Source organism: Onychostoma macrolepis, chromosome 22 (genome assembly GCF_012432095.1).
Source record: "Onychostoma macrolepis isolate SWU-2019 chromosome 22, ASM1243209v1, whole genome shotgun sequence".
Classification (NCBI taxonomy): domain Eukaryota; kingdom Metazoa; phylum Chordata; class Actinopteri; order Cypriniformes; family Cyprinidae; genus Onychostoma; species Onychostoma macrolepis.
The window spans coordinates 33271372-33299360 of NC_081176.1; the positions used below are offsets into that span (position 1 = coordinate 33271372).

At 35.7% G+C, this 27989-nt stretch overlaps 1 protein-coding gene across 7 annotated transcripts; it reads left to right on the forward strand.

Annotated features, from left to right (window-relative positions):
- The first annotated feature begins 3 nt into the window (after window positions 1–3).
- On the forward strand, window positions 4–27989 carry elavl2 (ELAV like neuron-specific RNA binding protein 2). 7 transcript variants are annotated; one of them, XR_009268548.1, is made up of 9 exons: window positions 6–286; window positions 15422–15511; window positions 20818–21061; window positions 22885–22988; window positions 23071–23224; window positions 24074–24299; window positions 24379–24417; window positions 26172–26284; window positions 27195–27333. XR_009268548.1 is itself a non-coding variant. In XM_058761478.1 (8 exons), the coding sequence occupies exons 2-8, from the start codon at window positions 15440–15442 to the stop codon at window positions 27520–27522; spliced, it is 1164 nt and encodes a 387-aa protein (XP_058617461.1). In that variant the 5' UTR covers window positions 4–286; window positions 15422–15439; the 3' UTR covers window positions 27523–27989. The 7 variants fall into 7 exon arrangements, 5 of the variants coding, with proteins under 5 accessions (XP_058617461.1, XP_058617460.1, XP_058617459.1 ...); XR_009268549.1 differs by having other exon boundaries at window positions 27192–27325; XM_058761478.1 differs by lacking the exon at window positions 26172–26284 and having other exon boundaries at window positions 4–286; window positions 20821–21061; window positions 27195–27989.

A 27989-nucleotide genomic window follows, 5' to 3' on the forward strand; every position in this document is an offset into this window, starting at 1 on the left:
AGACTGACTGGTTTAGTACGCAGTCATACAGTAGCTACTCGCAGCAGTACGCACGCGCTCATCATCACACCTTGATCCGCAGCACCTGCGGCTCCTCAAAGGTCCCGCTCCCTCGCGTGCCGCCGACCTGTCACTGTTCACTCGCGAGCGACCGACTCGCCACGGAGCTCCGTGATTGGCTCAATCACATGCCAGTTTATTTAGAGCCGCCGTTTCCCGCCATCGCCCTCATTAACGCGTGAGCGCGCACATCAGCAAACGCCATTAATTTATAAACCGAATTAAGGTAAGAAAGACGCTTTATTTCACTCGTTTTTTTGTATTAAGCTTCTCTCAGATACGCTGTGTTTGTTTGGGCGTTTAATGAAGAAGCGGCGCGCGTTTTACACTTGTGTTGCTTTGTAAGAACTTGTAATAATTAACGTTAATGTTCCGGCAGATAATGTTCTTTAATGTTTACAGTGTTATTATATTTCTACACTTAACGTTACTTAGTGAGCGCGCTGTTTCTGTGGAAAAGCGAACTTAAGTTCGCAGGTTAACCTAATAACGTCTTAAAATGATCATCCGGGTTGTCTATTTACCGACGTACACTTGTCTAAAGTTAGTTGTATTCACATGTGTAGTAGTGTATGCTTCTGTTCACCTTATTTTTGTAAGTTTTATTTGCTTACAGTAGAGTTTAGTTGGCGTTTAATGTTACTTGTGTTTAGAGTTTGCATTTATCTTAAGCTGATTCGCCAGTGACCTCTGACCTCGTAGGCCGTGAATAATTTAGACAGACTAGTCGCTGCTTTTTTTTTTTTTTTTTTGTGTGGGTTGGTCACAGTCCACATGATTGAGATTTTGGCAAACGTTCGTCTGCCTTTTGTGTTTGCTCAAATAATCTTTCATAATGTCAAGGAATATCACTTTCTGATTACTAGAGGTTTGTCCTCCTGAGACCCTGCGCCTCATATGAGGACACTATATTTGAGTGAATTTCTCTGAGACGTTACATGTCTCAGTTTTAAGTCTGGATGTCCTGTACAGAGCACATTCAGGGCTTTTCAGAGATACCAAATGATTGGATGTTTCACCGTGACCGCTCCCTCTCCTTGGTCTTCAAAAATGTCTGATATTAATTTAGTCATCAAATGTAACACACTTATGGAAATAAGATTTATTTTTTTGTAATTATTTAAATTGGACAAATTTTTAAACCGTTTTTCATAAATCAACATCTCAGGAAAATGTTATGGGTTTTCAAATCAAAATATGAATTTCTGTTAGGAAACAGGACTTTGATTTCATATGTGTCCTCAGTTGAGGACACCGGGACTAAAAGCATGTTTATTACACATTTTGGGGGAGACAACAAATTAATAGGGAAAGAAAATATATTTCAATATTCCCATGAAATATTATGAAAGTCTTGCCACTTATTACTCCCATTATTACACTTTTTTTCATTACATGTTGCCCCGAAAATACATTAGTATGCAAATTAGATGCATTGTATATAATGGGAAAACCCGTTTATGGCCTTTTACACACATTTTGCATAAAGAAAAATGGTATATCAAATCATTCTGTTATAAAACGGTTGAGAATCATCTTTATACAAAGTTTGGTATAAAAAAAAAAAAAAAAATCCTGAAACCTAAAAATGTATTGGTGATTAAAAAAAATCTATTATTTTTGCCTATGCATGTCCATTCATGTCTTTTATTTTTTAAATTTATTTTTAAATTGAGTTCCGGTGTCCTTTTTATATATATATATATATATATATATATATATTATATTATTTATTTATTTTTTCTAATGCTCTAAACAATGTAATGACATAATACAAAATTTTCTTAAAGAGGTTAATGTCAAATAGTTTCAATTATCTTGGCATAGACTGGTAGACAGCTTAAGTTCGCTTGTTCTGTTTAATTCTCCTCTGAATGCGTGCACGAGTTAGTGTTGTTGTGTTAATTCTGTTGCATTCAGAGATGAACGTCCACCTCAGTTCTGGAGGAGGTGCATCATTTGTGAGTTTTAGAGCTCATGCACACAGGAGGCCTTTATGTTCAGTGTTAAATCTATAGGAGCTTGCACACAAGTGAGTCTTGTTTTCCAGACATTTGACTGCCAGTGATGCATCTTTAAATATATATATTTTTAATGTTTTTAATGTGTTTTTATGTACGAGCAGTATATGTCTGCTCCAACTGTGAGTGCTTATAGTTGTCCATCAATAGTGATTCTGGAGGACCCAGACACTGCACCCTTATCTGACCCGCCTGTTTCAGGACATGGGGTCTCTGCTAACGAGCTGATGAGTTGAATCAGGTGTGTTTGATTAGGGAGACATCTAAAACTTGCGGTGTTGACTAACCTTTAGGACCAGGCTTACAAAACACTGCTTTGAAGTACTGTAGCACGGTGCACGTGAATACACACTTGATTTTAAGAGACATGAAATTTAAGCACATACACTGAATTAAAATTCGGTGCATCTCTAAAATGAGCACAATAATATTTAATACATGTACCAAAAGAGTAAAAAGTTATTTAGTGCCATAAAATTTTTTAATAGTTTTTCAGAAAATAGTTTTTTGACCGGCGTTTAAATCAGCAATGTTTTTAAACGAATAAACTTTGTGAACTCATACTTGCTTATTGCATCACTTTTAAGTGTATAGCTCTTTTAAATCCAGTTTATCCACCATATACAGTCAGGTCCATAAATATTGGGACATCGACACAATTCTAACATTTTTGGCTCTATACACCACCACAATGGATTTCAAATGAAATGAACAAGATGTACTTTAACTGCAGACTGTCGGCTTTAATTTGAGGGTATTTACATCCAAATCAGGTGAACGGTGTAGGAATTACAACAGTTTGCATATGTGCCTCCCACTTGTTAAAGGAACACTCCACTTTTTTTGGAAATAGGCTCATTCTCCAACTCCCCCAGAGTTAATAAGTTGAGTTTTACCGTTTTTGAATCCATTCAGCCGATCTCCGGGTCTGGCGATAGCACTTTTAGCATAGCTTAGCATAGATCATTGAATCGGATTAGACCAGTAGCATCGCGTTCAAAAATGACCAAAGAGTTTCGATATTTGTCCCATTTAAAACTTGACTCTTCTGTAGTTATATCGTGTACTAAGACCGGCGGAAAATGAAAAGTTGCGATTTTCTAGGCCGATTTGGCTAGGAACTATACTCTCATTCCGGCGTAATAATCAGTAGTCAAAGTAGTCCCCAGCTAGGTAACTAGTTATAATATAGCTGGGGACTACTTTCAGGCGCTGCGTAATATCACTGCGCCTGCTGCGGCCATGGTACGGCAGCAAAGTTCCTTGATTATTACGCCGGAATGATAAGGCAATGATGTCATTGAATAAATATGAGCGCGGCATGTTTCAAGTCAAAAGGCGGCGCGGATGTCTTTATGTGAATGTATCTGAAGGGAACCGACTGTCCTCAGAAACGTGTCGTTGGCATTTTAATTTCATTTTACCTATAATTCCTGATAAAGCAGCGTTTATGAGCACTGAGCTGCTTTGTGTACAGCGTTTCCGGGGAAACAGCAATATTTCAGCGCTCCTAAAGCGCCACCTCGTGGCAGAGAATGAATCTGCATTTCCAATAAGCCTTTCTTGCTGTTTATGGTCAGATCAATGCAAATATCAACTCATGTTTTTACGCAGCAAACACAGAGTTGTAAATGAGAAAGAAGTTAATGTGCCTTCTAAAAATCTAAACAATTAAGACTAATATTTATACGTTTTAAATTAACATAATTATGTTTGATTGATCCCTTTTCATAAAAACGGTCTATAGCCTGAAACGCTGTTGTATAAGATTTTTGTTTTTGTGTGAACCTGTATCTGAACTGTAAATCATGTAATTTTATGGCTCAAAACTGTATGTTACCATAGACATTGTCCAACCCTGCTCATTCGGGGTTCATTTTACTTGTGCAGCTCTTAAAATGGGTCATAAATTGCCTTAAATATATTTTTAAAAATTCTGCAGATACCCTGTAAATAGTGAAATAAAATTCCTTCCTTCATATTTGTTGATATTTGTGTATTGAAAATATTTTTGATTGACATTTAAACTCCTATCTGATTTTCTATATTAAAAAAAATAAAAAAAATAAAATAGTAATTTTTTAATTCGGGCTAGTTAAATTAATTTTCGGGCTACCAAAATCTGAAGAGTACCTGCCAGAAGGGCTACCAGGGATTTTGAAATTTTGCAAGCCCTGCCTGAAGTCTGGAACGCATAGACATCACCAGACGCTGGGTTTCATCCCTGGTGATGCTCTGCCAGGCCTCTACTGCAACTGTCTTCAGTTCCTGCTTGTTCTTGGGGCATTTTCTCTTCAGTTTTGTCTTCAGCAAGTGAAATGCGTGCTCAATCGGATTCAGGTCACGTGATTGACTTGGCCATTGCATAACAGTCCACTTCTTTCCCTTCAAAAACTCTTTGGTTGCTTTTGCAGTATGCTTTGGGTCATTGTCCATCTGCACTGTGAAGCGCCGTCCAATGAGTTCTGAAGCATTTGGCTGAATAGGAGCAGATAATATTGCCCGAAACACTTCAGAATTCATCCTGCTGCTTTTGTCAGCAGTCACATCATCAATAAATACAAGAGAAGCAGTTCCACTGGCAGCCATACATGCCCACGCCATGACACTACCACCACCATCTTCACTGATGCTTAGGATCATGAGCAGTTCCTTTCCTTCTCCATACTCTTCTCTTCCCATCACTCTGGTACAAGTTGATCTTGGTCTCATCTGTCCATAGGATGTTGTTCCAGAACTGTGAAGGCTTTTTTATTTGTCGTTTGGCAAACTCTAATCTGGCCTTCCTCACCAATGGTTTACATCTTGTGGTGAACCCTCTGTATTCACTCTGGTGAAGTCTTCTCTTGATTGTTGACTTTGACACACATACACCTGCCTCCTGGAGAGTGTTCTTGATCTGGCCAACTGTTGTGACGGGTGTTTTCTTCACCAGGGAAAGAATTCTTCGGTCATCCACAACAGTTGTTTTCCGTGGTCTTCCGGGTCTTTTGTTGTTGCTGAGCTCACCGATGTGTTCCTTCTTTTTAAGAATGTTCCAAACAGTTTTTCTGGCCACGCCTAATGTTTTTGCTCTCTCTCTGATGGGTTTTGGTTTTTCAGCTTAATGATGGCTTGCTTCACTGATAGTGACAGCTCTTTGGATCTTATCTTGACAGTTGACAGCAACAGATTCCAAATGCAAATAGCACACTTGAAATTAACTCTGGACCTTTTATCTGCTCATTGTAATTGGGATAACGAGGGAATAACACACACCTGGCCATGGAACAGCTGAGAAGCCAATTGTCCCATTACTTTTGGTCCCTTAACAAGTGGGAGGCACATTTGCAAACTGTTGTAATTCCTACACCGTTCACCTGATTTGGATGTAAATACCCTCAAATTAAAGCCGACAGTCTGCAGTTAAAGTACATCTTGTTCATTTCATTTGAAATCCATTGTGGTGGTGTATAGAGCCAAAAATGTTAGAATTGTGTCGATGTCCCAATATTTATGGACCTGACTATAGATCCAATGATACTACAGTATTAATGAATACGTCTTTTTTAAATGTCCTAATTGTGAGTGTAAATGCATTTAAGGACAAAATTGGCAATGGACATTGCTTTTAATACCTTCTATTACTCAGTCACGTCATTTCAAGCCTGTATGACTTCCTTTCCTGTGTGGAGCACAAAGGATATTTGGCACATGTTGTGGTCCAAACAATGATGGACCTTATGTTTGGAGTCATACAGGTCTGAAACAAAGTGAGGATGAATGAATAAAGACATCTGTTAATTTTTGGGTGGAATACACCCAACACCTGAATCTGAATCTCAGCTCATGACTCCACTTACTCTCCTCCTCTGAGCTCCTTTCTGACTGTAGTTTGGTGATCACTTGATTACTGGTTCTGTGGGTCATTTCTCACAGCGGCGGCTCCATGTGATGCACACTCTTTGGTGGTCAGGATCTATCCACAAGTGCTATGAAATACCCAATTTTAAAAGATAAATTTGATTATCAGATGGAAAGCTTGTCACAAATAATGTTTGGGGATGCGTTTATCTGTGCATAAACAGAAAAAGATTGATCTTGGGGTTTAAAAATAAATAGCAGTTCAAATGGGATCACAAATTAAATATTTTCTTCCACTTATCAAACCTTTTCTCTCTTTAAAAACTTTTTTTTTTTTTTCAAGAGAGAATTTTGTGGTACCAATTTAGGCCACCAGGTGCCTCTACGGCATGAAATTGAATGCTTAGAGAGGGGAAAATGGATTTGGGCTTAGGAAGGATCTGTCTGGTTAAAGCAGTATAAATATTTGCTTGAATGTTAGGTTTTGTAGTGGGGAAATTTTCACAGCGCAATTGGCAGTTTGAAGTTTTTCTTTGTTCAAATGAGAAAAACAAACAAAGTAATGTGGAATTTTTTTTTTTAAATTACACACTCAAAGCATTAGTTAAAAAATGTAGGACATTAGCTATGTTTCCATCCAAAACTGGAATACCGCATAAAAAATTTGCGAATAAAGCACTGTTTCCATCTAACGAGTCAAAGAGAACAAAATCGTCACTTGATAAACTGGCACTAAATATCAAAGAAAACTAGAAGCCACTGAATATAATAGTATTCATATATAATAAATTATTTGCGCCTGAGAGCGAGCAGACGAAACACAATAAATGCTGTCATTGCTTTCAGAGGTGGATGCTGCTGTTTGGGAATAGGGATGCAGCGATTAACCGGTTTTACGATTAACCGCGCTTTAAAACGTCACGGTTAATTAATCGTAAAGGCTCCGCTACATCGAGTGTTTCTGTTGCACGTAATGGAACTGTTGAAACATGAGCAAAACGAAAACAAAGCTACTCTAGCGGTGTACCAGCTTAAAATGCTGTGCTTATCAGAGACACTGAGGCTACTAGATTAACTATGACAGAGGAACCAAACAGCTATCCTTTATTTCCACCAGAGAAATGACTGAAGTCGATAGTGTGGGACCATTTTGGGTACACCAAGAATGACCAGGGCGTCATTTAAATATTGCCGTAAAAATTGCTGTTAAAGAGCGAATACATTAGGGATAATGCACGGCTAGACAACCTCTTCTCGCTGTGCAATAAACGATTTTAATGCACGACGTGAAGGCAAGGACCACCTGACGCGAAGTTCGTTAGCACTAACATTCTGCCCGCTTCAGAGATGAAATAGTGCGGTGAGAGAGCGTGTGTGAATTAGCCTACCTGCATCTGCACTACAAACAATGAAGATTTGAGTTTAGTTATTTAAACAGTCGTTTTACCCCCTCTTTGCTGATTAATATAATGTAGTGATCCAGTATCTAAGCTATTTTATTAATGAAAGTTGCTGGGCAGCGTTGACAACATGTTTCTGTCCTAAATGTTTGTGTGGGCAGCTTGATCTCGATCTCAGAAACCAAAATAATAGACATGATTTTCTCAGGCCATATGTAAAATCAGATGAATAAAGATTATTAAAATGAATAGGTATGGATGACAGTTGATTTACAATAATGGTTTAGTTTATTAGTAACAGTGTCCTCTGTGGGATAAGTAAAGTTAATATTAGTCTTATATTAATAATACTTACTTAATATTGTGATTTATCATCCCTGTTATAGTATTATTCATAAGTCAATTTATTTTTCACCATCTTTCCAAGTTCTGTACCTCAGGTCCAAAAGAAATGTAGAAGGAATGAAATGAAAACACCAAATACATTTGTTATTTTCAAAAGGGAAATACTGACATGGATGTTTACAGAGCAGAGGTCACCTTTTTTAATTCCAATAGGAGAGATGGATTTTTTTTTTTCTTTAGTATTATTATTTTGTGCCGTATTATTGGTTACTGTGTTATTTCTGTTTCAAAAGGCAGCAATAAATAACACTTTAATATCTAAAGAGTGTTTATGTGATTTTATGTTGTGAAGTGAATAAATGCATACTAATCGTAATCCTGAAACCGTGATTATTCCTCAGACTATAATCGTACCAAAAAAATCTATAATCGCTGCATCCCTATTTGGGAACGCAGTCGTGTAATTATACAGAAATACTTTGACGACAGTCAAATGCTCAGGCATTTCAGAACTACCATAACAACATGGATGCTGTGAACGCTGCTAGTCAAGTTATCCTGTCTCATAGCGCAAAGTCACATGACTTTTGATGCGCATGGAGGAATTTATTCGGTAAATGTTTCCATCGTAGTTTATGCACTTTTTATCCGATAAGAAAAAAAAAAGAAAAAAGTTTATCCTGCTCAACTGTGCGCATAAGATTTACTTATTTATTTTTTATGCACATTTTTAGAGTTTATGCACATCTTGGCATTTCCATCCAGCATGATGATGTTGTTGTTGTTTTTTTTTTTTTTTAAATGCGATCTTCCTAAATGCACAGGAAAATAGGTGGATGGAAACAGCTATTGTCCGCACAGATACTTGGCTTAGCATTAACAATAAACAGAGCAAGTGTTTCTGTGTTTATGGTATATTATCTCAGTTCAACATGACAGAAGTGCATTATCAGAACAAAAAACACACCTCGGACATCAAAAGTGATTGTAGGAAAGTGTATATTTTAATCGCAATTATAGAGCTGCGATTCTATTGTGCTCTGTCTGTTTAATGCGCAAGTGAAATTTAATGGAGACTCACTTGCTGTCAGGATGCGCCTTTATGTAAAATTAAATACGTTGTCAATTTGTAACACTATTAAAATAGCTTTCATAGCATACTGAGAAGCTGAAATGACATTGCAATTTGTCTGATTTTGAAATAGGGTAAACGTTAGGGTTGGGTACTGTTCACATTTGAACTGGTACGGTACTGGTACCCAACGGTACCTTTTTTCGGTACTTTACTCTCCGTGTAATAACAAAGACATTTATTTCAGTGAAAAAAAAAAACTCTCAATTTCAACATTTTGAACAATAGGGCCCTACAAATTTGAAGGCATGAAACATTTATTTATTTTTAATCAAATGAAAATGAAACCCTTTTATTTTTTTGGCAAACAAATTAATTAAAATAATACATGGAAGAAAAATCGTGTGAATATTCCTTTAAAAAGGTTTTAATAATAGTGTTTTTTTTTCTATAATTAAGTTGTTAATGTGGTTGTAATTTATTTTTATCATTTAATTGTTTTATTTAAATTTGTCAGTAAATGGAATATGTAAAGACGTTCATTATACTGTACAAAAGTAATACAAGAGTAATACATTTGTTACATGTTAAACCACACTTTTATTTTGACAGGTTTCTGTATGTATACAGTATGATATGATCAGGGGTGCACAAGTTTTTCAGCCTGGCTCTCATATAAGAACCTGGAGATTTGGTTTGGTCCTCACATGGTCTATGGCATGTAGTGTGACCCATAAAATATAACTCTAAAAAAATGTATTAATAATAGTGATAATATTATTGCACTTTATTTCGTTTTTTTTTTTTTATAAAATAACTAACTAAAAATAATAAACTAAATAAGTGTGATAGTACTATTTTATTTTAAAATAAAAAGGGAGTATTAAATACAAATGCATCTATTTTATAGTAAACAAAAATAAAATGCTAATATTTTTATTAATATTTTTATTATCATTATTTTAATGCGCTGTCAGAACTTACCTACACAGCGCATTTTTAATTTTGGTCGCGCATGCGGACCTGCGGACCAGTTATGTGCACCCCTGGATATGATGCTAGTTTTCTCAAATGAAACGGTAAAATTCTCATGTAGTGACTCTCAGAGCCTGTAAGTTCATGTAGTGCAGAGTCCGAAAATCATCGCAAGTTCACGTGTGCTTCAGTATTTGTGTAGTAAACAAAACCGCGTCTCTGCCATTCATACATACCGAGACTAACGGAACATGCAGGATTCATATTTAAACCGTCTTTTTGCGTTTTATTCACATACAATAGTTCATATCGCGATTTGAATTAAGTGACACAGCGTCTTTTATTCATCCAGAAATTATGAATTCCGTGGCATTCCGCACTATAGAGTAAATTTTATGAATGGACTCCGCCATCCTGTCCGCCTCTTTGCGAAAACCATATGACCTTAGAAATGTAAGCACGCTTCAGAACATTTCGGTTTGCCCTGTGTGTTGTGGTTTAAAGAGTTGCAAGGGTGACATCATGTCACCGGGTCTCTCTCTCTGGTGTGCGCCCAAATTCGTTCTCGGGTCCCGAAATTTGGTACCGAACGATTTCATGTGAATTGGTACTCTGTAGTACTGACGCAATTCGGTTGGTACCCTTAAAAGTATCGAGTTCGGTACCCAACCCTAGTAAACTTAACTATTAAGCTCACTAAAATCTACATCGAGACATTTTTAGTGCACATGATATTGGTTTCAGTACAAAAAGTTATGTTATTATAAAATATTAATCTCTCACACAAAAATATTTAATTAATTTTAAATGACAAAAGCATTTCAATTAAGATATACATCATTAAATTCAAAAAGCCGCCTCGGGTCAGAATCAAATTTGTATTTGTGTTTGCACTCGTTTTTGCAGCGTTGTACATTGTAGCAAATCGGAGACATATCTGTTGATTTCTATAACGCAATGGTCAATCAGAGGAACTTTAGTGAGTCAGAATCCACTCACCGCTCAGAACGCGAGGGTTCTTGTTCAGTCCAGAGTTCTGGAAGCTCGTGACGCGAATCCTCTGATTATAATGAACAAAGTGTAGGTGATGAAAATACGAGATTAATTGTGCTGTGTTGACATTCATTGATTATAGTGGAATTAGAGTTCGCGATAAACTGAAATGAGTGACAGCTTCTTAAGGAAGCGCACCGTGCGCACTTTCTTTGCTGTATATAGCCTCCATTCAGAATTTGAATAAAAGTTTCATTTTTCATGCTGCTAAGAGGACCAATGTACAACAAACTTTCGGAAGTGACATCCGCATATTCTCTCAGAATCGCAATGACATTGTGATAATCATAACTACGGACTCGACAAAATATATGTCAGAATAGATGTGCATAATTTCAGAAGCACCGACAGTGATTCGAGTTTTGGAACAGAGCATCCTTCCGGAGCTCTACGGTGGGACTCGAGATCGGTCTGTAGCGCAGTTGTCTTTCCCTCCTTCCTCATATATATATATATATATATATTACATATAATGGTCGTCAATTTAAAAAGAAAAAAATAGGGTCGTTCTGAAAAAAGTTTGAAAACCACTGATCTAGACTAGTCCACATTCAGCTAAATAACATGTTCAAAAATCAAATAAGACAAACCAATAAAACATTTAATTCATGGGGATGAACACCGAAACTAGCCTCATTATGAAACCTCTTTTTAAATGGATGTCAACGTATCTATAGTCTCTTAAGGCTGGAATACACTAAATCTGTGGAAAATCGGGGCAAAAATCGTGTACAGTCTGGAGAAGTTGATGCTAGTTGCCAAAGATCAGAGCCAGTCTGCAGATTTGAGTCGACTGAATACATAGAAAATCGATTAACTTAACTTAAAATGACAACCATCAGTTAATATGTAAAGTCTGTTTATGAAGTATTTACGTAGACGTTCAATGTGGAAGAGCTTAAAGAGAGCACACTGAGCTTAATTGGAGCAGCAACAATTTTTAATAAATTTCATGTAATATTTATTAAAATGGCAGGATTTTTGCTAAATAAATAGTCTAGGTCATGTATTAAGTTCATATATATATTTTAATATGAACAACTATTATTAACAATATCTATGAAATTATACTTTTTCTTATTGATGTCAGTCTGAAGCTGTGTGATTTTTCATAGTAGTGCACCCTTTAAACTCACCTTAAAATAATATGAAATCTTTAAAAATTACAGCAGTGTAAAACCACAGACCAGCAATAAACTGTCAATTTATAATATTATGGATGTAAAAGTACAAGCCAGTAATGCCTGTGAAGTAATATATTAGCGTAGCACACGATCTTATAAAGCTAGTCGGCTAACTGTGTTCTGTAGCATCTGCGCTGTGTTGCTAAAACTATTTTTTTGTATCTAATGTAATTATTTCCCACATCCAAGTTCCAGGTTATAATATGCAAAAGTCTGAACATTAATCTCTTAATTTTACAATAAGTAGTGAAACTTACCCAAAATAAAGGCTTAAACATCTAAAAAATGCACATTTAAGGTGCTCCTCTTTTGGTGAAAGTTTTTAGACAGCTTTTAAAATGGCCGCCAGACAGTGTGAACACATGGAGACTCGTATCTCGGCGTGCAATGATCTGATTGACTTGAAATTATAGGAGGTATTGTAGTAACAAACATATAAATTGGTTAAGTCATCAAGTAGGATAATAAATTATTTTTTCTTTTTAGAATCTGATCTCAAAAATGGAAGTGTGCTTAATGGGTACGTTTACCGTAATTAAACTTGCAGCTTTACTATTATTAGAGAGAAAGCACGTATGCTGGTAATTCACACACAATCTCTCTCTCTGTTTTTAATTCATTCAGATACATGCTATCCCCTTTAAACTCCTCCATCTCTGTATCGTTGCCAGTTAAACACATTGGTTGGTTTCTTACCTCCATGGCATTCATTCAAATCGTGTAATGCACATCCGTATTTTTTTTTTTTTTTTTTACATACACAGTATTATTTGGGCAAAGTGCATTAAAATTGAAAAGACACAACATCCTTTGACATGGAAAGCAATATTACGCAATTTAACAACTAAACTAAGTTTAGTTACATTTCCCAACAAAGATAAAATTTGCTAATAATTAACGATTATATAGCCTAAATAAACCCTGTGTGAAAAAATATTAGGGTGAGATGTGAGTGATTCGGGAAGAGAAACGAGTGATTCCATGTGTAGTTCTACTTAGGGTTGTGCCAATAGACAATAGTATCGTGTATTGACGATAGTCAGAGATATCGCCTATGGCTGATGCCTTTGATAGCAAGGCGATGATTATTATTATTATTATCAGGCTACTAATTTTATCGAATTAATATTAGGGATTATTTGTTCCACTACATTTCTTTTTCTGCGTTTTTACAGTGTTGCGCGTTATAACCAATCACATACGATTCTGTTGAGTTTATGAACACAACGGCCAATCAGAGGCCTTCAGATGAGTTTTGTTGTTCAGCGCTCGCTGACTGAATTCTGCTCTCGCAAATTCTCTCATTATAAACAACAAAGGGCAGATGTATGTGCGACGTACCTACCAGTCAAACATTTTTGAGCAGTAAGATTTGTAATGTTTTTTTTTTTAAGAATTCTCTTCTGCTCACCAAGCCTGTTTATTTGATCCACTGTACAGCAAAAACAGTAACATTTTGAAATTTTTACTATTTAAAATAACTGCTTTCTATTTGAAAACATTTCAAAAATCCATATTAGGGAAGGAACGATACACCTACCTCCCGATTTGATACCATCACGATACTTGGGTGCCGATACGATATGTATTGCGTTTTTTATTTTTTATTTTTTTATTATTTTATATTTAAGTGCTTTGTTACTTTGCATACCGTTTCAGTCATGTTTAGTCATGTTTCCCGGCAGTTGGGATTCCAAATGTGAAGGTGCAGAAAGAATTCTGGAAGATGGTTTTGCTTTCTCGCGTGGCGCTGCGCACGCACAACGATCGTTGTATGACATAAAAGCACCGCGAGAGCTACAGAGAACAGACGGCTCTGCGTGCTTTCGAATCGCTCTCGCGGTACTTTGATGTTATACACTGATTGTCTGCGCGGTGCTGCTTCAAGTCGAACACCGATACATTTCGCCCTCTGGAACTACAAAGCGCTAACTTCTCTCCACCACCTCTTAGGAAAAATAAAATAATTTAATAAAAATCGATTCTGAGGAAAACCAATCGATTTTTAAATCGTTTTAAAAAGAATCGCGATAGTTTGGTGAATCGAGATTTTATTTAGATTTTTTTTCTCCCACCCCTAGTAAGTATAAGAGGTTTATTCATCATACAGTGCAGACACCTTCACTGATTATAACGGGAGTGTTTTTAAAGTGCATATACTCGCGTGTTGAAATACTATTGGTTAAACTGGCAGTGGGCGGAGTCACACAGACCAAAACAAAAACAGACATTCCGAGACGGAACACATATTTCAGAGCAGAGTAACTGACTGTTGCCTTGTTTTGTGTGATCTAGGGATGTAACGGTATGAAAATTTCTTATCACGATTATAGTGACCAAAATGATCACGGTTATCAGTATTATCACAGTATTATTAAAATGTGCTGGAGATGTTCAAAAAGTACATACACATAAATCCCTTCACCAACTTTTATATTTAAAAAAATCAACAAACAACAAATAAAATGACTCTTTGTTTGCATAATCACTAAAACAATAACATTACCAATGATGTTTGTTTTCAGTCAAGTTGTCATTTAAAATCCAGTTTAATAGCATGTTCAAATATCTAATGTAAATGATCAAATAAAGCTTTGAAAAAGTTTTATATAAAGGTAAACCTCACTTTTCAGCCTTTAAATGAAGAAAAGGGTTAAGTCAAAATGGTAATTGATTTAATAAATGGTTGTGTATCTTATCTGCTCCATAAATAATTCTACATAACTTATCTGAATTGTTTAAATGTGTGGAATCCACATAAGCTTGTTTTTCCTCAACTGGTCAATATTTACAGCAGGGCATGCAAATTCGGTCCGTTTTTGTCCAGACAGAAACTGCACACAGGCTGAATGTAAATATAAGTCTCTGTAAATCCACTCTCTGACAGCAGGTGGCGCTTCATATGGAAAAGCTGAATACAGCTGTTTCCCGTAAACTCCGTGAAACAAAGCAGTATTGCGATTAAGCAGCTTTTCCGCCGTGTTTTCACTCAAAACGAAACTAAGTTACTCTGCTGCTGTGCGCACCTGAGACTGTTACTGAAAACTGTGCTTTATGCTGGACAGTATTTTTATCGTGAGTTGTTCAAATCGCGGTAATCGAATACGGTTTTAATGAGAATTAAAAAATGAAACCGTAATACTAACAGTGGTGAATTTTATCATGACATCCCATGACATTTATTATTACATCCCTAGTGTGATCTTAGCTTGCTTCCTAAATATCTGCAAACGTATGGTATTTTTATGCTTTAGTACAGTCAAACAAATACATACAGCACCTTTTAATATTGCTAAACATTTTTGTGCTAAAACATTGACATAAAACATATGTCGAGGCCTGAGTGAGCTCCCTGCCTCACCATTACTCATGAGTGTGTGTGAGTGGCAGTGTTTCTCCAAGTAGGGAGCTGATGGTGGAGCAGTGTGCGTGTGTAAGTGACTGACTCTGATGTGCTCTTGTTTGCAGACGTCCTCTCCAGCCATCATGGCAGTCAGGCTGTGTGATGTGGCTTCTCTTCTGAGAAGTGGCTCGTGGGCAGCCGAGCCGTGGACTGGGGTTTGTGGGACTTTTTCCTTCTTTCATCACTGTCAGTCCAGTGTCACACAACCTAGAGCTGTTCTGATTTTGGGTATTTGTTGGACAACTGCTTAGAAATTAATTTGATCAACTGTCAGCTGAGCAAATATCAGGCCAGATTGAAGTGTTTGCAGTGTTGAGTAATGTATCGCTGACATATCTGTTGATTCCTTGAATGCAATGTTAATCAGAATCCACTCACTGCTCAAAATGACTGGAGTTTTGTTCAGTGCCGAGTTCTGCAAGCTCACGAATCCTCTCGTTATAACAAACAAAGTGTAGACCGGGTGTAAGAGATTCGTTGTGCAGTGTAGAGAGCTTTGTTGATTATAATGGAACTTTGTGAGATCGCGATGAACTGAAGTGAGTGACGGCTTTTAAAGTTTATTAAAAATTATTAAGGGAATGCAAATGGGATACTGAATTAATACAACAATTCAATAAACTAAGTTAATATTAAGTGACTTACATTGAATGACTTTAACAATGTTGTCTGATTTTGCGCTTTCGTCAACGAAAATAGTTTCAAACAAAGTCACAGCCGAGCTGCTGCGCATCTCCAAGCAAACACAGTGATGTTTATGAATGAACGTGCATTTTTAAACGAATCTACTGAGTCAATGATTCAATTACCCATTCATAAAGATACTTGCTTCGTTCCTATATAAATATATCAGCCGTTCAAACGAATCAGTTGAATGAACGATTCAGTGATAAAATCAGTGACTTGCCGCCACCTGCTGGCAGTTTTATTTTTATTTTTAAAGTGTCATTTCAGTTATTTAAATCATTTCAATTAAAAAAAAATAAATTATATTCAAAATTTTATATTTAAAACAATCTCTCAGCAGTGTTATGATTTTAAAACATCCATGCCATCTCTGAGCCTCTGAAAATATACCTACATGCCACTTTAGTGTTCTTCTGTGCCACCTTTGTAGTGGAAACTAATTTGACAAAATTTGACATTCTTATTTGGGTCATACTTCAAGACGTAGAATCTGTGATTCCAAAGTACAGTATTCACAGCCACACATCAAAACATTAGATTAATCTGCGCTGAGGAGCCGTGCCGACGCACAACCCACGTGAAGAAAATAATTCTACAAATAACTACAGTTGCAGGTTTCAAACAGAGATGGCGACAAAGAAGCAAAACTTGCGGACTGCAGCTTTAAACCTAGACTGAATCTCGTGGTAGGCTCACATACCTCTCATTTGGAATCGTTTCCATGAATGAAACCTTGCATGAAACATTTGGTTGCTAAACTATTATTTAATATGTAAAGAAAGCTTTGTACTTCTCATGTCCCAACATCCACTTTTGAAACCGCATCCTTCACATAAGCAAAAATGTGTTTGAAAAAAATAGCATGGGGCATGGCGATGCGCTGACTGGCAAAAACTACCAAAGACCTTTTGTATGTTTAGTTGTCATTTAGTTTGGTGAAGAGGTTGCGGTTTGCAATTCTAGAACGTTCTGGGAAAAATGGACCAATTCTGTAGAATGGCCCATACACAAAGACAGAGTTGGAAACATCTTGGGAAAAAAAAATATTTTTCCAAAAAAAAAATTTGTATGTATGCAAATTGTATAATATCCAAGGTACACATTTCTAGTAATTGTGCAGCTAATTTTCATATTGTATTATCAGAAAGTTTTGCAATATTTGTCCTCTCCTCAAATTTGTCACTACCGAAACGCAGTGGTGATAATTTAATTAGAAGGGCTATATTGACCTATTAAGATTTTGCTTGCATCTAGATGAAAATATATTTTTTGCTATTTTTTTTTTTTTCAGAGGCAAATCAATAACAGTTACATTTTTAACAATATTTCAAGTGTAATTTATAGATTTGTTGTATTTTGAATCCAATTTTTCTTTGTAAAAGGCAAAAAGTTAAGGATTCATTAGTTTGATTATACATTGAACCAAAAACTGTCATAACATCTTAGTTGATATTTCTGTATACTTTAATTTTTGACAAAACATGTTTCGGTAGTGACTGCACATTTTCTGTAGTGACGGCAATGCTTTGGTAGCTATCACATTACAGAACTTTAACTAGCATACCAAAACACTGCTAAAACATATTAAAATACAAAAAAATAAATAAATAAAAGCAAAACTGTGCTACAATTGTTTATTTCCCCCAAATATGAGGATTATGTGTTCCCTTTTGTCACTACCGTAACGAAACAATGATGACATGTTTCGGTAGTGACAATTCTATGGGATAACACCCCAAAAAAACAAAGATGTCACTACAAATTAACCTGATTTTAAACCACAAGAAGAAACGAAAGAGAACGTTTTCTCTCTCTCTCTCGCTCTGTTAACTCATTCAAATGCATGCTATCCTTTCAAACTACTTCATCTCTGTCTGATTTAAACTGTGCAGAATGCTAGATCTAAAGAACTGTTGCCAAAATGACTGGTTTCTTGTTCATTCAAATCTTGTAATGCACACCCATGGATTTTCCCTTGCATACAGTATTTGTGCAAAGTAGGCCTACCTTAAAATTTAGACGATACAACATCCTTGAACATGGAAAGCAATATGTAAATTATACAATTTAGGGAAATCAAGACAAAATAAAACAAAAATTAAGCCATCACTAGTGGTCAACCAGTATACACAGATGTGAAAATGCACTATCCAAACTTTAATGATTGAAATTCAATAATGCTTTGGAATGTAGACCTGTTGTTTTTTTTTTTTTTTTTGACAAACAATAAGTGAAAACATGTCAAATGAAAGTATTAAGAATAAAGAATTTTAAATTGACTATAAAGAATATGTATGGTACAGTTAATTTTGTATGAAGTAAATAATTTACAAAATATTTTTGAATCTAAAATTGCTATAAAATCAAAGCTGTATGTCTAAAGATATGTTCAACATTTGAAGTTGATATTACAAAAATTTGAGGTTCCTGTAAGATTTTTAGGCAGTATACCAAAAATAACCACCAGATGACACCCTAACTCCATCGATTTAAAAAAAAAATAAAAAAAAATTCCCATTACTAATGTATGAATTCCTGTCACAATATTACTTCTATCACAAATAACCACCAAATATGGAATATTGAGACTCGCACCTTTCCAACAATGTTTTGTCATGATTAGAAAAAGTTTTGATTATAAAATATTGTAGTAAATGTAATATGATACTTGACACCAGCCACTAGGGGCACGATTAGGGGTGTGCAATATTTATCTACGATAATATCATAATTGTTGATCAAATGATATGTGATTTCATATCTAGTATATCGCAAAAACACCCAGAGAGTGCACAGAGATGTAGGTTAGACTACTGTGCAGGCTCATTTACAGTGCATGTTTTCACAACGTGATTTAGTCTATTAAAATACATTTAGAATTCCCCCATAATTCAGGATAAGGGGGCAGTATGACTTATGTCTTTTTATATTTGTATCATCTGATATAGTTAATATTACACAGAGTACAGTTTTTTTTTTTTTTTTTTTTTCTTCAAATATCCGCAAATTTGATACTGATTTGAAGAGTTCAGTTAATATTAAGTGACATTTATTAGTAAGACTTATTGTCTTATTTTACACACAAATTTCTGTTTTTGCATTATTTCATCAACGAAAATAGCTTCAAACAAAGCCACAGCAGAACTGTTTTGCGCCTCTGAATAACACACAATGGTGTTTCGTTACTGAATCAATCATCTGTTTGAACAAAACTTTTAATTAAAAAATAGTTTGTGACTCACTCATGCAGTGATTTGCCGCCACCGACTGGTGATTTAGGTTTATATTTAAAGTAGATTTTCCCTTTTTTCCCAAAATCATTTCAAATGTCAGTATTAAGTGTTTTAAACAAGCAAACAGACAAACATTATGCATTTATAAATGCAGGTTAACTACATTCAAGTCCTGCATTAAATAGCCTGTGTAAATGTATCTAAATGCCACTTCAGTGGCCAATAGTGTCTTTAATATTTGAATTTATTCATTTAAATTTAACAATTTGGCACACAAGATGATGAATGCATTTTAATTGGGTTAAAAAAATGGCCTTGAAGGTAAAAATGGCCATTAAAGGTAAAATTCAATTTAAAGTTATTGGAAAAGTTGATTTCTGTTACTCCTGCAAACTAATCGCCACACAGAGTATGAAGAACATCAAAAGCTTGGGGAGTCAGCTGTCCACTGCAGTCCTAAACCTGCCAAAATACCAGCACAATAACATGCTCTGCAAAATATCGTCTAATTATCGTTATCGACAAATTTCAGAAAATATTGAGAGATATTTTGCCAGAATTTTTTGCCATTATTGCACACCCCTAGGGAGGAGCCTGCTAAAAGGATTTAAAGTACAATTTCCATGGTCCTGTAAAACCAAAAATCTGTAAAAAAAATAAATAAACATTTGTATTTTTTTTTTTTTTAAGATACTTCTTGATTTTGTAATTCTGTTCAGGTGCTTACAAGAAAAAACTAATTGAAAATAAATAGGCCTACATGAAAATAAAAACATGAATAAAAAGGAAGTAAATGCTGTAACCAACAGTGAGACTCGATTTACACAGCGCTGTCTTGTCGTTGTGTGTGCCACATTGAACACTTTTTTCCCGTGTAAAACTACTTTTAAACAGGAAGTGATAGAATATTTATGTACATATTGTTTGCACAGGACTAGCAATACCTGAGGTAATTTTTCTAGCCCTTATTACAGAAGGTAAAAGTCACTGTAATCTTTACTGACACAAGCTGTGCTTCCATTACAGATTTGCGCAAAACTTTTGTGATATTTTATGAATGGCGATTTAAAAAAAATAAATAAATAAATTTAAAAAAAAAGTTTCCATTTAACCAGTGTTATGCGACTAAAACTTTTTTTCCACTCGTAATAATTCATGGTGACGGATGTTGGTAGGTTTACATATACCGTAGCCACAGCACTTAGAAAAAAACTAATTACTGCGCAAATTACTCGTATGAACGGATTCCGTGATTTGAATCTAAAACACACTGAGGAAACTGTGCACAAATCACACTCTTAGGGACTTTTTTTTCTTTTCCATTTTTAAATTCACCTTTCCATAATGTACCACATCATAATTCTCTTTGTATAATTTGTGGAATTGGCAGAGAGAATTACTTGTGCAAGCAGAACAGAGATGTGTTTAAAACGAACACAGACTGTGGAAAGATTATTACTAATATGTGACTATATTCTACATTTTAAATAATCTGAAGTGTTCTTGTTTTTTTCACTTACTCTGTGTGTTTGCATCTGTAGCAGGTGATCGCTGCCATGGAGACGCAGCTGTCTAACGGGCCAAGCTGTACCACCAGCAACGGTCCCAACAGCATCTCGAACAACTGCACGTCACCTGTGGAAATGTCCAACGACACTGAGGACAGCAAAACCAACCTGATCGTGAACTACCTGCCACAGAACATGACGCAGGAGGAGCTCAAGAGTTTGTTTGGCAGCATCGGAGAGATCGAGTCCTGCAAACTTGTGCGGGACAAAATCACTGGTATTCACAGCTGTCTCTAATGATTTCTGACCAGTAGGGCTTTTATGATTGATTGATATTGATGATATTAGAGAGCAGAGTGGCCAATGGCTGGTATTTAAAGCTGACAATATCACACTATTAAACTTAAGGATAGTAAAAAAAAAATTAATATAAATGCTGCAGCTAAATTAATGTATCTACAGAATTAGAAATACATTATTTGAAAATGAATCAAAAGGAAAAAAAATATAAATACAGTTAGGGCTGGGCGATATGACCAAAATCTTATGATCTTAACGATATACATCACAGTAGTTATTTTTGCTTTAAATAAAGTCTTTTTGATATGGCAGAAATTTTATAATTCTTGTCAATATCATAAAAAACTAATACTAGCCTAAATAAACATAAAAGAAAAACAAGCGCTCAGAAGACAAGTAAATGGTCAGTGGTTAAGTGAGAATCTAATTACAAGCAATAGGAGAAAAAATAAAAAGTGATTTAGTCGAGCAGTGAGAGATCTTCTCTCTTTTGTTGTTTAACATGAATGGCAGACAGCAGGAATATTAGACTGCTGTCACTTTAAGAGCTGCCCGGATACAATATACTGTTACGTTTTCTTTCTGTTTGCTTTCACTTTAGGCCTAAATTACTGTGTTTACTGTGAGGATACTTTCAAAGATGGGCATTTTGACACATACAAATGTGTATTTAACTGTTCTTTTTTTGATGCCTATAAAGCATCAAAAATAACTAAATTCAATACTCCTGTGCTCTATGAGCAGCGTCTTCACATGCGCGCGCCTCAGACAGCGCTCAGAAACGCTCTCGGACAGTGCGTGCATTAGCTGTTTTTAAACGGGCAATACGTTTGTTTTTAAACCACAGTGCTTAAAAACGCACGCAGACGATACAGCACAGCAACATCACATGAGTGTGATAGAAAAGGTAGTCCAAAATCTCTACTGGTTGAAAAATTTCTACCGGTTAATTGTGTATTATATCGCCCACCCCCAAATATTTCAGATAGCAACTTCTTGATTCTGTAATCCTGTTATTGCATTTTCACAAATGAAAAAAACAAAAAAGTGGATATGTCTGTGTGCGCTGCATGGTAATCGTATTTTCTCAGATAAAAAACAGGTAATGGGAACTTTATATACAGTACACAGTAAATACAAAAAATAATGGCAAACTGAATATAGCACAGCATAGTTTAAAATTCTTTAAAACTCACCTAAATTGCATGGATGGATCATGCACAAAGTACTCATGTTTTTAGACGGTCTACAAATGCATACTTCAAAGGATCTAACCGCTGCATAAGCAAAAGATTCTTTGAAAGATTTCCAAAGATTTTTTGTTTAATGTCTAATAAAAATTTGACAAGTTACAGTAGACTAAAAAATGCAGCTTGAGTTCTAAGTGGTGTCAAAAAAGGCCCACTTTTGACGCGTACGGTCCTAACAGAAAATCTTATCGGCCAAATATCCACATAAATCCCACATATCAGCCAATGTATAGGTCAATCATTAATCAACTGTTTTTAAATAAGTCTTGAGTGAATCATTTCAGTTTCCTTTATAATTTTGTACTCATTTGTCCACCTGCAGAAAAAAATCTTTTGAATCCTTTGCTAAAAATATTTGACTCATTTGTTCAGAGTCTGCAGTAACCCTGATGCTTCTCTTACGGAGGCTTTATACACGTCACCATCAGCAGCTCGCCTCACAGACCTGTGTGCACATCACAGCGTACTTCCTGTGTTAGACACTTTGATGGTCAGATCCATAATGCACCGCAGTGCTCATAAATCCTCACCTGAGTGTTTGTGTGCTTAGGTCAGAGTCTGGGTTACGGCTTTGTGAACTATGTAGAACCCAAAGATGCAGAGAAAGCCATCAACACTTTAAATGGTCTCCGACTGCAGACTAAAACAATTAAGGTAAGGTCCGTCCGAAGTGAGGCTGCTGTCACAGATACTGCTCATGTGTGTTGATGTGTACTAAGTTTGTGTTTGTGAGCAGGTGTCGTTTGCTCGACCGAGTTCGGCCTCCATCCGTGACGCTAATCTGTACGTGAGCGGTCTTCCTAAAACGATGACCCAGAAAGAGCTGGAGCAGCTCTTCTCTCAGTACGGCCGCATAATCACCTCCAGGATCCTCGTGGATCAGGTCACAGGTGAGATCTTTTATATTAAAGTGCCCCTATTATGGGTAATGAAAGGTTCATATTATGAGTCCCCAACAACAGGTTGACATGCATGCAAGGTCAAAAAACATTTTCATTGTCTTATATGCATTTATTTTTACCTTATTTGCTCAACGACTCCCAAACAATTTGCTCAACGATTCATTTTTCCAAAGCCCTCCTTTGCGTAACGCTAATCACCACTTGCGTGATTGGTCCGATTGGTCTCATTAATGCCTGATAAAGCAGTGTTTGTGAGTGCAGTGCTGCTTTGTGTACAGCGTTACCGGGGAAACGGCTATTTTAACGCTCTAAAAGCAGCACTTAGTGGCAAAGAATGAATTGGCATTTTCGTTCAGACCAAAGTGAAAAGACCAACAAGTGGGTGGGAAATATGCTAATGTTTCATGTTGAGTCAACATGAAACAGCTTGGGATTTCTTTTAAAAACGACTCGTTTCAATGATTCAGAGTCGACGCTTTCTTTTGAGAGACAATAACTTTATACATGGTGCACTTTCAGATTTAAACGTTTGCAGGATGTTTTCATTCACTTTTCATTCACACACTTCAGTCATTTTCAGAAATCCATAATATGGACACTTTAAAACTATGGCAACTATATCATATAGCCATGAAAATCATTGTGAAAGAATATAATTATGTAACAATATATTTGGAATATGGAATATTTGTGTGTATGATGTGATTTAGTGATGCTCCAAATGGAATTTTTAACATAAACCAAAATTAAAGATTTAATTTGGCCAAAAAAAAAAAAAACAGATCCTAGTCTAGTCAGATTTACAGTATTTTTATTTTATTTTTTTGTGGTGTTCAGGTGTGTCCAGAGGTGTGGGCTTCATTCGATTTGACCGGCGTGTTGAGGCTGAGGAGGCGATTAAAGGGCTGAATGGACAGAAACCACCAGGTGCCACCGAGCCAATCACGGTGAAGTTTGCCAACAACCCCAGTCAGAAGAGCAGCCAGGCGCTGCTGTCCCACTTGTACCAGTCACCCAACAGACGCTACCCAGGACCGCTGGCGCAGCAGGCCCAGAGATTCAGGTACCCGCTGACACACACTCACTGCGCTGGAACTGACTTTGACTCGAGTGTGATTTCATTGTGTGTGTGTTTGTTTCAGGCTGGATAATCTGCTCAACATGGCATATGGAGTCAAGAGGTACGTTAATCTGAGCTGCTGCTTGTGGGAAGTCTATTAAAGCAGTGAGTTGTTGATTTTAGAAATGGCAGGGCTCCAGACTAACTACTTTTCAAAGTATCGTACATACTATGAACCGCAAAAAGAAACAATATTGATTCTAGCTGATATATTTTCGAAGTATATGAGTCTCAATGCATTGCTAAAGTAAAAAACAAAATCACAGTTGTGTAGATCACATTTTATTACATTTTAGAGATGATATAAAATACCAGTAAGTACAATGATAAACTAGTAAATGTTAAAAACATGCATTTTAAAACACATTTTAGTTACCATCATTCCAGAATAAATTCTGAATTTAACAATATTTAGAACCTGAATATAAAATAGTATAAAATAAATATAAATTCATTATAAGTTACATTGTATTTGAAATACTAAGTTGAAACAAGTTTAAAGTGAAACTGAAACAACCGGCAGATGGGAAATGTGCTATACAAATAATCTTGTGCTCATGAACTTGTCATTCAACACAAAGCCAAAAGTGTGTGCTTTGTGCATGTTTTGCAGGCTTGTACTTAATTACATTATTGACGTATTTCTTTGGAATATAAATTTCAGCATCAGGGTTTTTGTGGCTCAAAATTTTTATTTTTTTGCCTTTATTTAACCAGGAGAGAACCTCACTGAGATTTAAAAATCTATTTTCCAGGAGTGTCCTGGCCAAGATAGGTGGCCCAGTTATACAAATACATGTACGACAAAGAACAATACATCACAACAATAAAATATTACAGCATTAGAAGCATTTGCAAATCATTAAATCATTTTCTATTGCATGCAAAAGTGTTTTAAATTTACAAGGAGACACCAACTGGTTTAGCCGCAGTTTCATTTGAAGAGAATTCCAGTCTGACGGTGCAGCATATTCAAATGCAATTTTACCTAAATTAGTTCGTGCTGAAGGTACATGAAGATTGTAAAAAGACTGGGAACGCAATGAATAATTAACAACTACTTTTTGGTGAATCAAACAACAGAGATAGGATGGCAAAAAACCCAGAATAGCTTTGTAAATCAGTAAATACCAATGCATTTTCCTTCGAACAGCAAGTGAAGACCAGGCAACTCTATTATAAAGTATACAATGATGTGTAGAAAATTTACAATCCGTAATAAATCTTAAAGCACCATGATACACAGCTTCCAAAGAGGCAAGAAGATAAGAAGAGGCATGCTGATACACCACATCCCCATAGTCAAGAATCTGTAAAAAAGTTCCAGAGACAAGCCTCTTCCTTGCATTAAATGAAAAGCAAGACCTATGAGGCGGAGATGGTACCGTCCTGATCATGTGCACACATTGTACCCACCCAACTGGCAGAAACAAACACTTTTTACATGCAACATATTTTAGGTGTTCTAATTCTAATGATCAAGTTACTAAAACAAGTTTTACTAAAACTTGTTGAACATTAAATTAAATACAACATAACGGCTAAAAGGGGCACTCTTTGTAAGATTAATATTACGATTTAACTCAGATCTCACTTTAAACAACCATTGAGTGTTTGAAATAACTTCCAATTACGATTTAATGTGGATTTAAAAAAAAAAAAAAGTTATTTGCAGCCTTTTATATTAAGCTAATTGCTTAGCTTTTCTCATGTAAACATTCATTATTATGAAAATACCCCAAAACTCATGAAAATTCTATACAAACTATATACTATCGTAATAGTGTGTTTATTAGCTCCATGTTTCATGTGCAGAAATGTTTCTCTGGGTTTGCTGGGTACAGAACTCGACGTGGAAGTGTAATGGATACGGATGTAACAATTCACTCAACTTGCAATGAGATACGATTCACAATACTGATTTCACGGTACGATTTTCTCAATATTTTATTTTTTTATTTTTTAACAAAAGAGAGATTTAAGACTCATTTAATTATAAATGAAAACCGCCTCAAATTCTCTATGCAGGAAAAACCCTGATTTTTAGATAATATTCTGGAAAATACATTTTCTATAAAACTGGTATTTATGAAAAACAGTTTGAACACAAAAACAAAGAAAAAAATATTAAAATAAATGCGCTTCCATAGCTTCACAACAAATATTAATTATATTCCATTACTTGTGTATTTAAAATATACATTCATTAATATATTTATTAATAATATGTAGCTTTCAATATGAATGTAGCACATTTCTGGCTAAATACCATGTGTACAGTTTGTTTTAATGCAGTAAATCCATGATTGTGTATTAGGTTTTTCAATCCACAAATCACAAATGATTTCTCTAGTTTTCAGCATCAGTTCTGTGAAGCATGTCAGCTGTTTCATCTCACTAAACTAGTTTTATCACAGATACTTGTGGTTTGAAATGGAGAATTCTGGGCCAAATTTAAAAAGCAGACTAAACATTCCTTTGAGCAGAATGGAAAATTATGAAACAATTACTCATTACCATCACTTTAAAATCACTGAATCCATCACTGCAGATCAGCCTGAGCTCAATGTCATGAGTGATCCTTTCTGGACTAAATTACACTGTCTGCATTTCAATAAAAAATAAATACAATATATTTTTTTAAATATTAATAATGCATAAAAAATAAATACTATGTAATTTTTATTTATTAATTTTTTATTTTTTTAAAGATGTAAATGTGTATGTTACACACTACTAAAGGAACAGTATGGATGCTTGGCGGCATACTAGCATAGAAAATAGCCTTTATTGCTGTTTTAGCTGAAATGCAGTTTTTGTGTTTGTTTTTGGCAGTAGATTCTCACCCATGACCATTGACGGGGTCACCAGCCTGGCAGGCATCAATCTCCCTGGGCACGCTGGCACAGGCTGGTGCATTTTTGTGTATAATCTGGCGCCGGATGCTGATGAGAACATCCTCTGGCAGATGTTTGGCCCGTTTGGTGCTGTGACTAATGTAAAGGTCATACGGGACTTCAACACAAACAAGTGCAAAGGATTTGGCTTCGTGACCATGACAAACTACGATGAGGCTGCTGTAGCAATCGCCAGTTTGAATGGATACCGGCTTGGGGACCGGGTTTTACAGGTCTCCTTCAAGACAAACAAAACACACAAGGTCTGAGTGACATTATGCGAACATGACTTTACAGAGATGACAGGAAAATATTTCATGTTTGTTTTTGTTTTTTTGTTTTTTGTTTTTTTGTTTTCTTAAAATAGTTTAAGTTTTAAAACATGCGTTTAAAGATTTAAGTAGAATAACAGCTGACTGTTAAGTTTGTTTATTTTGGTATATAATGTGGCAGGTGACCTCCATGAGGCTGAGATGGAGAGCTTTCCCGTGTTGGTGTTCCCATCTCTCCTCATGAGCTTCTGCTGTGCAAACCACTGCATAATGTGTGTGCATGAATCTTTAGTTGAACTTTTTCAGTTTTCTTTGTGCTAATGACTATCTTTATGTTAAATATTTAAATAAGTATAAAACAAGATGTACATGTTCTTTTGTGTTTGAAATAATTTGTGATTTTGTTTTTATTGTTCAGTACATCAATAAATACATTGAAGGGAAGACATTCTGTATTTTGGTTA